Source organism: Acanthochromis polyacanthus, chromosome 17 (assembly GCF_021347895.1).
Source record: "Acanthochromis polyacanthus isolate Apoly-LR-REF ecotype Palm Island chromosome 17, KAUST_Apoly_ChrSc, whole genome shotgun sequence".
Lineage (NCBI taxonomy): Eukaryota > Metazoa > Chordata > Actinopteri > Pomacentridae > Acanthochromis > Acanthochromis polyacanthus.
Window position 1 is genome coordinate 28,572,368 of NC_067129.1, and position 13,316 is coordinate 28,585,683.

General features: G+C 42.5%; 1 protein-coding gene across 6 annotated transcripts in view; it reads right to left on the minus strand.

The window, feature by feature from the left end:
* Window positions 1-6,990: 6,990 nt before the first annotated feature.
* Window positions 6,991-13,316, minus strand: part of LOC110972632 (NLR family CARD domain-containing protein 3-like) — a 204,578-nt gene continuing 198,252 nt past the window's right edge. For all 6 annotated transcript variants that reach the window (XM_051937945.1, XM_051937944.1, XM_051937950.1 and 3 more), the window contains 5 exons: window positions 10,218-10,432; window positions 9,670-9,929; window positions 9,223-9,339; window positions 8,962-9,103; window positions 6,991-8,357 (listed from right to left, as the gene is read on the minus strand). In XM_051937945.1, the coding sequence (XP_051793905.1) occupies window positions 8,062-8,357; window positions 8,962-9,103; window positions 9,223-9,339; window positions 9,670-9,929; window positions 10,218-10,432 (1,030 nt within the window). In that variant the 3' untranslated portion in view covers window positions 6,991-8,061. The remainder of the gene's footprint in view (window positions 8,358-8,961; window positions 9,104-9,222; window positions 9,340-9,669; window positions 9,930-10,217; window positions 10,433-13,316) is intronic.

Sequence of the window (13,316 nt, forward strand, 5' to 3'; positions counted from 1 at the left end):
ACAAGCCGTGGGATTGGTAACTTTTCTGGAAGTTGCTGAGCCCTGATGCTCTCTCCTCCACAAGCAAAACAAATGTGCGCGCGGTTGCGTAGTGCGTAGCTCGCCCACCTCTGCATGGACTTGCTTGCTGTGCGCGTAACCGTTGATTGACAGCATGACAAAGCTGAAGCTCGAACTTGATTGGTCGGCAGCGACCGGCGCTTTTTGGAATAACATGGGGGTCTATGAGAGGAAGGCGGAGCTCAGGAATAAATTTTCATATCGCGTTATACTAACTTTATATTATAGTATCGAACTAGACTAACACATTTAAGCTTTGTTAAAAAATGATACATAGATTGAAAACAAACAGATACTCCGGACAGCAGCTTTAATCTACAATGTAGAAAATAATACAAACAAATAAAAAGCACTGAATGAGAAGGTGTGTCCAAATTTTAGACTGGTAGAGTTCTGATATACATGTACTCTGTGTGTGTAGTAGGATACATGTACTCTGTAGTAGGATACATGTACTCTGTGTGTAGAAGGATACATGTACTCTGTGTGTAGTAGGATACATGTACTCTGTGTGTAGTAGGATACATGTACTCTGTAGTAGGATACATCTACTCTGTGTGTAGTAGGATACATGTACTCTGTGTGAAGTAGGATGCATGTACTCTGTGTGTAGTAGGACACATGTAGTCTGTGTGTAGTCGGACACATGTAGTCTGTGTGTGTAGTAGGATACATGTACTCTGTGTGTAGTAGGATACATGTACTCTGTGTGTAGTAGGATACATGTACTCTGTGTGTAGTAGGATACATGTACTCTGTAGTAGGATATATGCATTCTGTGTGTAGTAGGATACATGTACTCTGTGTGTAGTAGGATACATGTACTCTGTAGTAGGATACATGTACTCTGTAGTAGGATATATGTATTCTGTGTGTAGTAGGATACATGTACTCTGTGTGTAGTAGGATACATGTACTCTGTAGTAGGATACATGTACTCTGTGTGTAGTAGGATACATGTACTCTGTGTGTAGTAGGATACATGTACTCTGTGTGTAGTAGGACACATGTACTCTGTGTGTAGTAGGATACATGTACTCTGTAGTAGGATACATGTACTCTGTGTGTAGTAGGATACATGTACTCTGTGTGTAGTAGGATACATGTACTCTATAGTAGGATACATGTACTCTGTGTGTAGTAGGATACATGTACTCTGTGTGTAGTAGGACACATGTACTCTGTGTGCAGTAGGATGCATGTACTCTGTGTGTAGTAGGATACATGTACTCTGTAGTAGGATACATGTACTCTGTGTGTAGTAGGATACATGTACTCTGTGTGTAGTAGGATACATGTACTCTGTGTGTAGTAGGATGCATGTACTCTGTGTGTAGTAGGATATATGTACTCTGTGTGTAGTAGGATGCATGTACTCTGTGTGTAGTAGTACACATGTCCTCTGTGTGTAGTAGGATACATGTACTCTGTAGTAGGATATATGTACTCTGTGTGTAGTAGGATGCATGTACTCTGTGTGTAGTAGGATGCATGTACTCTGTAGTAGGATACATGTACTCTGTGTGTAGTAGGATACATGTACTCTGTGTGTAGTAGGATACATGTACTCTGTGTGTAGTAGGATACATGTACTCTGTAGTAGGATACATGTACTCTGTGTGTAGTAGGATGCATGTACTCTCTGTGTAGTAGTACACATGTCCTCTGTGTGTAGTAGGATACATGTACTCTGTGTGTAGTAGGATGCATGTACTCTGTGTGTAGTAGGACACATGTACTCTGTGTGTAGTAGGATACATGTACTCTGTAGTAGGATACATGTACTCTGTGTGTAGTAGGATACATGTACTCTGTGTGTAGTAGGATGCATGTACTCTGTAGTAGGATACATGTACTCTGTGTGTAGTAGGATACATGTACTCTGTGTGTAGTAGGATACATGTACTCTGTAGTAGGATACATGTACTCTGTGTGTAGTAGGATGCATGTACTCTCTGTGTAGTAGTACACATGTCCTCTGTGTGTAGTACGATACATGTACTCTGTGTGTAGTAGGATACATGTATTCTGTGTCTAATAGGATACATGTACTCTGTAGTAGGATATATGTACTCTGTGTGTAGTAGGATGCATGTACTCTGTGTGTAGTAGGATACATGTACTCTGTGTGTAATAGGATACATGTACTCTGTGTGTAATAGGATACATGTACTCTGTGTGTGGTAGGATACATGTATTCTGTGTGTAATAGGATACATGTACTCTGTGTGTAGTAGGATACATGTACTCTGTGTGTAGTAGGATACATGTACTCTGTGTGTAGTAGTATGCATGTACTCTGTGTGTAGTAGGATACATGTACTCTGTGTGTAGTAGGATACATGTATTCTGTGTGTAGTAGGATACATGTACTCTGTAGTAGGATATATGTACTCTGTGTGTAGTAGGATGCATGTACTCTGTGTGCAGTAGGATACATGTACTCTGTGTGTAGTAGGATGCATGTACTCTGTGTGTAGTAGGATACATGTACTCTGTGTGTAGTAGGATATATGTACTCTGTGTGTAATAGGATGCATGTACTCTGTGTGTAGTAGGACACATGTATTCTGTGTGTAGTAGGATACATGTACTCTGTGTGTAGTAGGATACATGTACTCTGTGTGTAATAGGATACATGTACTCTGTAGTAGGATGCATGTACTCTGTGTGTAGTAGGATACATGTACTCTGTGTGTAATAGGATACATGTACTCTGTAGTAGGATGCATGTACTCTGTGTGTAGTAGGATACATGTACTCTGTGTGTAGTAGGATACATGTACTCTGTGTGTAGTAGGATACATGTACTCTGTGTGTAGTAGGATACATGTACTCTGTAGTAGGATATATGTACTCTGTGTGTAGTAGGATGCATGTACTCTGTGTGTAGTAGGATACATGTACTCTGTGTGTAATAGGATACATGTACTCTGTAGTAGGATATATGTACTCTGTGTGTAGTAGGATGCATGTACTCTGTGTGTAGTAGGATACATGTACTCTGTGTGTAGTCGGATACATGTACTCTGTGTGTAGTAGGATACATGTACTCTGTGTGTAGTAGGACGCATGTACTCTGTGTGTAGTAGGACGCATGTACTCTGTGTGTAGTAGGATACATGTACTCTGTGTGTAGTAGGATACATGTACTCTGTGTGTAATAGGATACATGTACTCTGTGTGTAGTAGGATACATGTACTCTGTGTGTAGTAGGATACATGTACTCTGTGTGTAGTAGGACGCATGTCCTCTGTGTGTAGTAGGACGCATGTACTCTGTGTGTAGTAGGACGCATGTACTCTGTGTGTAGTAGGACACATGTACTCTGTGTGTAGTAGGATACATGTACTCTGTGTGTAATAGGATACATGTACTCTGTAGTAGGATATATGTACTCTGTGTGTAGTAGGACGCATGTACTCTGTGTGTAGTAGGATGCATGTACTCTGTGTGTAGTAGGATGCATGTACTCTGTGTGTAGTAGGATACATGTACTCTGTGTGTAGTAGGATACATGTACTCTGTAGTAGGATATATGTACTCTGTGTGTAGTAGGATGCATGTACTCTGTGTGCAGTAGGATACATGTACTCTGTGTGTAGTAGGATGCATGTACTCTGCGTGTAGTAGGATACATGTACTCTGTGTGTAGTAGGATACATGTATTCTGTGTGTAGTAGGATACATGTACTCTGTGTGTAATAGGATACATGTACTCTGTAGTAGGATGCATGTACTCTGTGTGTAGTAGGATACATGTACTCTGTGTGTAGTAGGATACATGTATTCTGTGTGTAATAGGATACATGTACTCTGTAGTCGGATATATGTACTCTGTGTGTAATAGGATACATGTACTCTGTAGTAGGATACATGTACTCTGTGTGTAATAGGATACATGTACTCTGTAGTAGGATACATGTACTCTGTGTGTAGTAGGATGCATGTACTCTGTGTGTAGTAGGATACATGTACTCTGTGTGTAGTAGGATACATGTACTCTGTGTGTAGTAGGACGCATGTACTCTGTGTGTAGTAGGATACATGTATTCTGTGTGTAGTAGGATACATGTACTCTGTAGTAGGATATATGTACTCTGTGTGTAGTAGGATGCATGTACTCTGTGTGCAGTAGGATACATGTACTCTGTGTGTAGTAGGATATATGTACTCTGTGTGTAATAGGATGCATGTACTCTGTGTGTAGTAGGACACATGTATTCTGTGTGTAGTAGGATACATGTACTCTGTGTGTAATAGGATACATGTACTCTGTAGTAGGATGCATGTACTCTGTGTGTAGTAGGATACATGTACTCTGTGTGTAGTAGGATACATGTATTCTGTGTGTAATAGGATACATGTACTCTGTAGTCGGATATATGTACTCTGTGTGTAGTAGGATGCATGTACTCTGTGTGTAGTAGGATACATGTACTCTGTGTGTAGTAGGATACATGTACTCTGTGTGTAGTAGGACGCATGTACTCTGTGTGTAGTAGGACGCATGTACTCTGTGTGTAGTAGGACGCATGTACTCTGTGTGTAGTAGGACGCATGTACTCTGTGTAGTAGGATACATGTACTCTGTGTGTAGTAGGATACATGTACTCTGTGTGTAGTAGGATACATGTACTCTGTGTGTAGTAGGATACATGTACTCTGTGTGTAGTAGGATACATGTACTCTGTGTGTAGTAGGATAGGTGTATTTGCTTGCTTGTATACCTCCTTGTAAAAAAAATAAAATAAAATAAATAATGCAGCAATTAAGAGTTCAACATGCTAAATATTTGTGTCAGCAGGTTCTGTATAAACTGGCCTTGCCTTGGTCTACTCTGGCCGGGGCTTTTATGAAGTCGATTAAAACAGAATTTATCCATGAAGAGAACTCCTCTCCAAACTGCCAGAAGTCATCAACTGTCAGCAGGATCTGAGCTGATGGAGGGAACTTCTGCTTTATTTTTGGCTCCTTTTTTTCTGAACAATGTCTGACTCAATCCTGTCCTTCAGGTTAATGATTTTCTATCTTATAAAGGATCAGAGCCTCATATCAGGTTTTATAGTTTTATACTGAGCCTGTTCAAAGTCCAGACCAACACTGACTGCTACTAAACAGATCATTACTGCAGTAAATGTCTCTGATGGACTCCACATACATTTCATTCTTCAAGTTTTTAACAATTCCCAAACTTCTGTGAGGATTCTTCTGATAACATTTCTACTGACAGTAATAAAAGATGTTCTCTTGGATTTCTTTCTGCTCTATTTGACTATTTATCAGTGTTTTCAGTCTGTTTCTGTTCTTTTAGATGGACTCTTGTGATCAGCTGATTTCTACACAGCAGCAACAAACTGATGCTGATTTCCATGAGACTTGATGTCAAATGGAGGCTGAAGCATGAAAACAGCTCTGAGGTCTGGACTACCAAGCAGGATCTGAGCTCATGGAGGAACTGCAGCTTTACTGTCGACTTGTTTTGTTTTATGAACGAGAATTTCCTTCAGGTTGAATCATTTTCTGTCTGAATCAAAGAGAACCAAAGTTCCACTCACTCAGCTTCTTCCTCTGCAGCTCTCTGCTGTGTGGACCAGGTCTGAGAGAAAATCCTCCTCTGTGTCTGCAGGCTGCCGTCACTCTGAGACACAAAGAGCAAAGATCAGCTGCTGCACCTTTAGATGACGTTAATATGAGACATGATGAAGCTGCAGCAGCTTCCTGGAAACAGCTGAGGACTAAGAAAGCTCCTCCTCTCTGACCACAGCCTCACTCTGTCCTTTATTTCTACACATTCACATGTTGATGAAGGAGCTGATCAGGAGTCTGTTTGTCTCTGACTTTATCCATCATGTCTGCCTTCAGACTCTCACATTATTTCATCTACTGTCCAACACTGCAGATCCTCAATCAAGCTAAATTTCAGGTTTTTCTTTAATATTACCAGAGAAATTGTCATCAAAACACAGTTTGAAAATGTAATGTGTTTAAAAACAGACATAAAGTGGGTTGATGGTCATGTTTTTAATACTGTTTTAAATTGTCTCTGATTATGGGTGAGTGGAGTTTTTTTTTTTAAATGAAGCTAAAGTCACATTTTTGAGCTCAATCAGTGGGACTTCTGTATGAAAGCATAATAATATACGACACTGTATGTCAGAAAAAGATTGTTAGATGGTACACAATTTTACCCTACTAGATCACATATTAAGATTATAATCACACAATATTATATTTAATGCAACTTTACCAGAGTACTGATATATTAATGGTAAAAAAAATCTAATATAATATAAAATGGAAATTTACCTGAGTAAATATTAAAAGATAAAACCAACAATATTGAATATTTCATGTTTGTATTGCATAAAACACTCATTTTAACATTAAAACACACAATGTTCTCAACTATGTGATTTTAGCAGATCAATTATTCAGGTTCAAACCTGACAGGACCATCTGTTGCACATGTTCACCTGACTCACTGAAATACTGAGGAACAAACTCTGTACTGTACTTGACTAATTTAAACATTTGTTCATAAAAATGAATAAAGTACAAATTTATCTGAATACATTAAATATTAAGGTTAGGACCTGACAATGCTACATATTATAAAAATGTACTGACTTAAATATTAACAGTCAGACCCTGAGATGTTACATAAAATATCACCTCATTCAAATACTGAAGTTAAAACTCTACAATATTACGTCTGTGTAGATTCTCAGTCAAACAGGTCATGGGAACCCAGAAAGTTTCAGTTTCTTCTCGGTTCTTGTTGACGTTTCACCTTCGTCTCAGAGGGATCTTCAGTTCTCACATTACCTGGATTTGGTGGGACCAGCTGACCAATCAGAGCAGACTGGGCTTTTAGGTGGGAGGTCCTAAAGAGCTGTAAACTAAAACAGAACGTTTCAGACATGTAATGTGTTTAAATTATTCAGCATGTAGATTTATTGTATAGAGACAAATAATAACCCTTTGAACCTGAACATGAGCAGAATATGGACTCTTTGGTCAGAAGAACAGAATGTAGTCTCTGTTACAAGCAACTTCTGTGGAAGATTTATAAACATTTCATTTCCTAAAGACCATTCAAAATAAAGATGAATTGTTTTACCAACAGCTTTTTATTAGCTTTGTTTGCAAAACTATCAGCTTTAGAATTCTACAATCTACAACATATTCAAGTGTGGGAAAAGTAAACGGCTGTAAACTGTCTGCAGTGGCTATACAGCGAATGTTTCCTTTGTTTTGGCACAACTAGCTGCAGATTTCTGTCCACCCTGGATATTTATTTCATCCTAAAGAAGAAAAACCATATCAAAGACAAAAGTAGAAATAAAAGTCCTCCAGTCTGAAAAAAGCCTGAATACAGCATATTAATGTTCCGTCTAAAACAGACACTGCACCACCAGTGTCCATGTAAAAACATGGCTGAGAAAATACATTTTAGAAAATAAAGATTTTATCAGAGTCTCTGTGAGGATGAGGTGTAGAATCTGCACTCATATCTTTGTGTTGTTTCTCTGGGTTTCATTCCTGCTCATGCAGCAGAGATCCGTCTCCATCTAGTGGCAGAAACAAAAACTCTGAGTCTCATCTTCTTAGATTGAACCACTTCATCTTCATCTTGGATAAATCCAGAGGCCGACTTCCTGCAGACACACCTGGAACCTGTTCAACATCTCAGAAGCAGTCCAGGTTTAGTTGGATCACAGGGACAAAATCAGTTTCAGAGTCAAAGACTTTAAACAGCAGAACTGGTCATTTAAAGGTAATGTGAGTGTCCACAGGTCAGCTCTTACAGGGATAATCATCTGTTCAGTTCAATTCAGTTTTATTTATATAGGGCCAAATGCAGGTCAAATTGTCTCAAGATGCTTTACAGAACCCATATGCCTGAACCCCCAGAGCAGCCCGAAGAAAAACTCCCTTTTAACAGGGAAGAAACCTCGAGCAGAACCCGGCTCTTTCATCTCAACTCCTTTATAGTTTTACGTCAGGTTCAGGTTTCTGAAAAGGAATGGATCAACCTCACTAAGAGCAGTTTTCAGAACTGAAACAGCATCAGGTCCCTTTCTATGAACCCGGTCGATAAGCTGCCGTGCTTTATTTGCTCCAGTCTGTGCTCTGATGACGTCCTTCTCTTCTCCACTGATAACTCTCTGGTCAAAGAGTCTGTCCAGGAGCTGGTTCACAGTAACGTCTGACAATCCCTGAATCAACTGTGATCGAGCTGATAACAGCCACTCCTGTGGTTGGACTCTCTGCTCTGCATCTCTTTCTGGATCTGGAAGAAAACAAGAAAAACATGTTTAATCACAAACTATCATTTCTACAGCAGCATTGTTCTGCTTCGGTTTGCTGCAGCATCCAGATGTGTTCTGTCCTGTCCCCTGTTCTTCTTTACCACAGCATCAAACACAAGTTATGTTCTTTGGATTCATGATAGCTCACTCTACTTCTGCGCTCTTTGCGTCCATCTACATGTCTGAGGACCACGTTTGGATCCTGTTGCTTTAAACAGTGAAGTCAGGGTTGTAAAGGCAGAGTGGGCGGAGCCACAGACTGAACAGCAGCCCACATAGAGGTCAGTTTAAGGCAGGGACACGCCCCTTATGCTGCTGTCAATCAAACGTCTAGAACAGAGTCCCACACTGTCTCCAGCTGACTATGAAATAGGACAATAACACCAACCATGCATGTGTAATGTCTGCAGCTGACTGTGTGCAATCAAGGCTTTTAAAACAAACTATTAAAAACACACTAAAACAAACTGACAGGAGTTATATGTGGAAAGGAAGGGAATGAAGGTGATATCAGCTGACCTTCAACAAAATATCCCTGTAGCAGAAGAAGTCATTTCTGCTGCTGAAGGAGGGTGAAGCCTTTACCTGTCAGATGAACATTACGTTTCCAGACTTCTGTCTTCTCTTGGTCTTGGACCATCAAAGTCAATAAATCTGGATTTGTCATCAGGAAAACCTCAAATGTTGGGTGGAAATTGGGTCCAAAATGTGAATGAAACTTCACACGCTGAAAACCAACACAAACAAATCACTATGACAGCAGAAATAAATGTTTATCCACTCCTCCCTCACTGTGAATGAGTTTTAAATATCATTTTCTTTATAACCATGTCAGATTTCACTTACTGCCGGCTGTATTTCCAAACCTTCCCGTTCACAGCGGACACTGTAACTCCGACCAAAGCTGAACAAACAGTCAGCTGAGGTCTCAATGTATTCTGCATTTCCTCGTTGGGCAGCAACCTTCAAGACAAGAACACATTTGTCATAGTGTGAATGATCAAGTAGTCAACTCTTTTTTTATAGTGGTATTTAGAACCTTGGATGTTGTCCAAAGTTCTTTAGATAAGAATTACAGAATATGTCCCGTCATCCTGGGATCCTACCAGGAAAGAAGAAAGAGAGTGGAAGTAGTAGTAGGTCATTGATCATCAGTTAGGAGAGACCAGGACACCAGAACAGAGGAAATATAACAACTGGTATACAGTAAAGATAGAGTAGGTTGACGGAGTTGACAGTTCAGTTGGGTTCTGCTTACAACCACAGAATGAGACACACATCTGTTCACTTTACCTCTTTTACAGGGATGTTCTTCAGCAGCAGAAACACATCAAGTGTTCGAGGCCCTCTCCTTGGAAGCCGGAGGAACAGCAACACTTGGCCCTTTACTCGGCGTGAGAGTCGCCTTTTATCAGGATCCCAGATGAGGCCGAAGAGAGAGAGGTGAGCGACCTCCACGACCACATGAGTGTCAGTGATCTGCAGCGGCTTCAAGATGCTCATTCCATCATCAGTGAAGTGGGCAACAGACAGCAGGCCATCAATACTCAGCGCTGTAGGAGCACAGAAATGTTCAACTTCAGACTGCTTCATCTCTGTCTAATTATTTTGAGTGCAGATGAATTTGCTGATATTAATTTCAGAACATGCCAAAGATCTCTATTCACCTCCATCCTGTCATTCATCTGTCTGATGTGTGCATTTGGTACTACAGATTAACTCCATGACAGTCTTGTTTTACTGCTTTATACTAAATGCAGCAAAATTAACAACGTACCAGAAATAATATAGATGTTACGTTAATGATTCATTGCATAACAGTTAGACAGCACACTGCTTACCATCCTTTGTTTCACAGTGTGGGAAGTGAAGCTGACGGACTGCATCCTCAGAACACTGGATGTTGAACAGCGGTCCTGCAGCTTCTTTGCCAGTCGGTTCGAGGCGACTCTCATCCCATTGAACGATCCCGTACATCAGCTCTGCCTCCTGAGCCATAACAAACACCACTCCAGTCTCAGCACACTGGAACACACCTGGGCCAGTACACCTGAACCTGCAGGACAAAGAAAGGCTGAAAACTTGCAGCAAGCCTACAGAACCCTGAAATGGAAATGCTTCATTACCACTGTTCTGGTTCTCAGTCAGACTACACCGAATATTCACAGATGAGAGAAAAAAGGACAAAAACTTTTTGATACTGTGTGACACTTCTCCTGGCACCTTAACCGACATCAAACCACCGTCTGACACAGGAGGGTCATTTGCTGATTCATGTCACTGGGTGTTAAAGGCTGTAAAAGCCAGTCCATGGCCTCATTCTCTCTCTTCCATCCACCCTACAATATTTTTTTTGTTTGCATGTTTAACAACTCCACAGCTCACAATGCCCATCCATCCATCCATCCATCCATCCATCATCCATCCATCATCCATCCATCCTCTTCCATTTTTCCGGTGTCGGGTCACAGAGGCAGCAGACAAAGCAGGTCATTCCAGACGTCTCTCCTCCAGGCAACGCTTTTCAGTTCTTCATGGGGGATGCCAAGGTGTTTCCAGGCCAGATGAGATTTGGAGCTTTGTCTTGCGGCTCAGCTCCCTCTTCACCACGATGGTTCAATAAAATGCCTGCATTACTGTTGACACCACACCAATCTGACTGTCCATCTCCTGTTTTATTTTCCCATCACTTGTGTACAAGATCCCGAAATATTTGAACTCCTTCGTTTGGGGAAGCAAATCCCCCCAACCTGGAAGGAGCAAACCACTGGTTTCTGGCAGAGAACTATGGATTCGGACTTCACACTCAGGTGCAAACCACTCCAGTGCTGCTGATGGTCACGGTCTGAGGAAGCCAACAGAACCAGCTCATCTGCAAAATGCATAGATGCAATCCTGAAGTCTCCAACCTGGACAACCTCCTCACCCAGATGTGCCTTGACATCTTGTCCATGAAGACCACAAACAGGATCAGAGACAAGGTGTAGCTCTGGCGGAGTCCAACACCCACTGCAAATGTGTCTGACTTTGGTTGTACAGGGACCAAAGGGCTACATCAGCAAGCCCAGTGCCCCATACTTCCGCGGTGCCTCCCACTTAGCCCCTCGGGTGACACAGTCATAGGCCTTCTCCAGATCCTCAAAGCACATATGGACTGGCAGGTTAAGCTCCCATGACCTCATCAGCAGCTCTGTAAGAGTAAAAAGCTGGTCCACCGTTCCACAACCGGGACGGAATCTGCATTGCTCCTCCTAGATCTGAGGTTCAACAACCAGTCAGAGCCTCCCTTCCAGCACCCTAGAGAAAACCTTCCTGGGAAGGCTAAGAAGTGTGATACCCTGATTGTTAGAACACACTTTATGGTCCTCCATCTTGAAGATGGGAACCACCACTCCAGTCTGCCACTCCACAGGCACTGCACCCGATGTCCACGTGACACTGAAGAGGTGCGTCAGCCAAGACAGTCCAACAATGTCCAGAGTCGTCATCATCTCTGGGCGACTCTTGTCCACACCTGGTGCCTTGTCACCGAGGAGCTTCTTAACTACCTTGGCAACCTCTGCCATGGATTTGGACAAAGATTCCCCCAAGTCTTCAGGCTCTGCCTCCTCCGCAGAGGATTTGTTTACCAGATTCAGGAGTTCCTCAAAGTGCTCTTTCCACCACCTGACATTTTCTCCACTGTACACACCAAAAGTCCTTGTCCATAGCCTCTCCAAACTCCTCCCATACCCGAGTTTTAGCTTTCACAACTGCCACAGCTGCAGCCCTTTTGGCCAACCGATACCTGTCAGCTGCTTCAGAAGACCCCAAGCTAGCCAGGTCTGAAAAGCCTCCTTTTTCAGCCTGATGGCTATTCTGAACACTTGTGTCCACCAGCAGGTTTTTGGATTGTCGCTATGACAGGTACCAGTGACCTTCTGGCAACAGCTGCTTCTGCTATGGAGGCTTTGAATATGCCCACTCAGATTCCATGTCCCCAATTTCCTCTGCCAGATGTTCCCAGTTCACCCGCACTACACGTTTGGGTTTACCAGGTCTGTCCGGCAGCCTTCCCCACCACTGGATCCAACTCACCACCAGGTGGTGATCAGTTAACAGGTCTGCTCCTCTCTTTTACCGAATGTCCAAGACATACAGTCACAGGTCTGATGATACAAAGTCAATCACTGACCTTTGGCCTGAGGTGCACTGGTACCAGGTACACTTATGAGTAACCTTATGCTCAAACATGGTATTTTTATGGCCAGTCTATGGAACAGAAGTCCAATAAGTAAATCCTGCTCAGGGTCAGATCGGGCAGGCCATTCTTCCCAATCACCCCCTCCAGGTTTCTCCATCGTTGCCCATGTGAGCATTGAAGTCCCATCGGAGAACTCTGGAGTCCCCAGACAGAACCCCTTCCAGGATCCACCCAGAGACTCCAAGAAGGCCAAATACTCTGAACTGCTGTTCGGTGCATAAGAACAGACAACAATTAGAGTTTTCCCCTTTTCTGCGTGAAGTCACAGAGAGGCGATTCTCTCCTTCTCCAGGGACAATGCCAACAACACGGCGCTCAGCCAGAGGCTTGTGATTATCCCCACGCCTGCCCAGTGCCTCTCACCCTGGGCAACTCCAGAAAAAGAGAGAGTCCAACCCCTCTCCAGGATTCTGGTTCCAGAACCCTTGCTGTGCGTGGAGGTGAGCCCAACTATATCTACCAAGTATCGCTCCACCTCCCGCACCAGATCAGGTTCCTTTCCAGCCAATGAGATGATGCTTCACATTCCCAGAATTAGTCTACACCACCAGGGGGCGATGTGCCCAGGTGTCCACTCCTGCCTACTGTACTGCCCAGTGGGCATAGCACCCGGTATCCACATTTATCAGGTGGTTCATTACTGCTAAAACCACAGCAGCTTCTTCAAACAGAGCTTTGGAGGATCTCACTGAGGAAC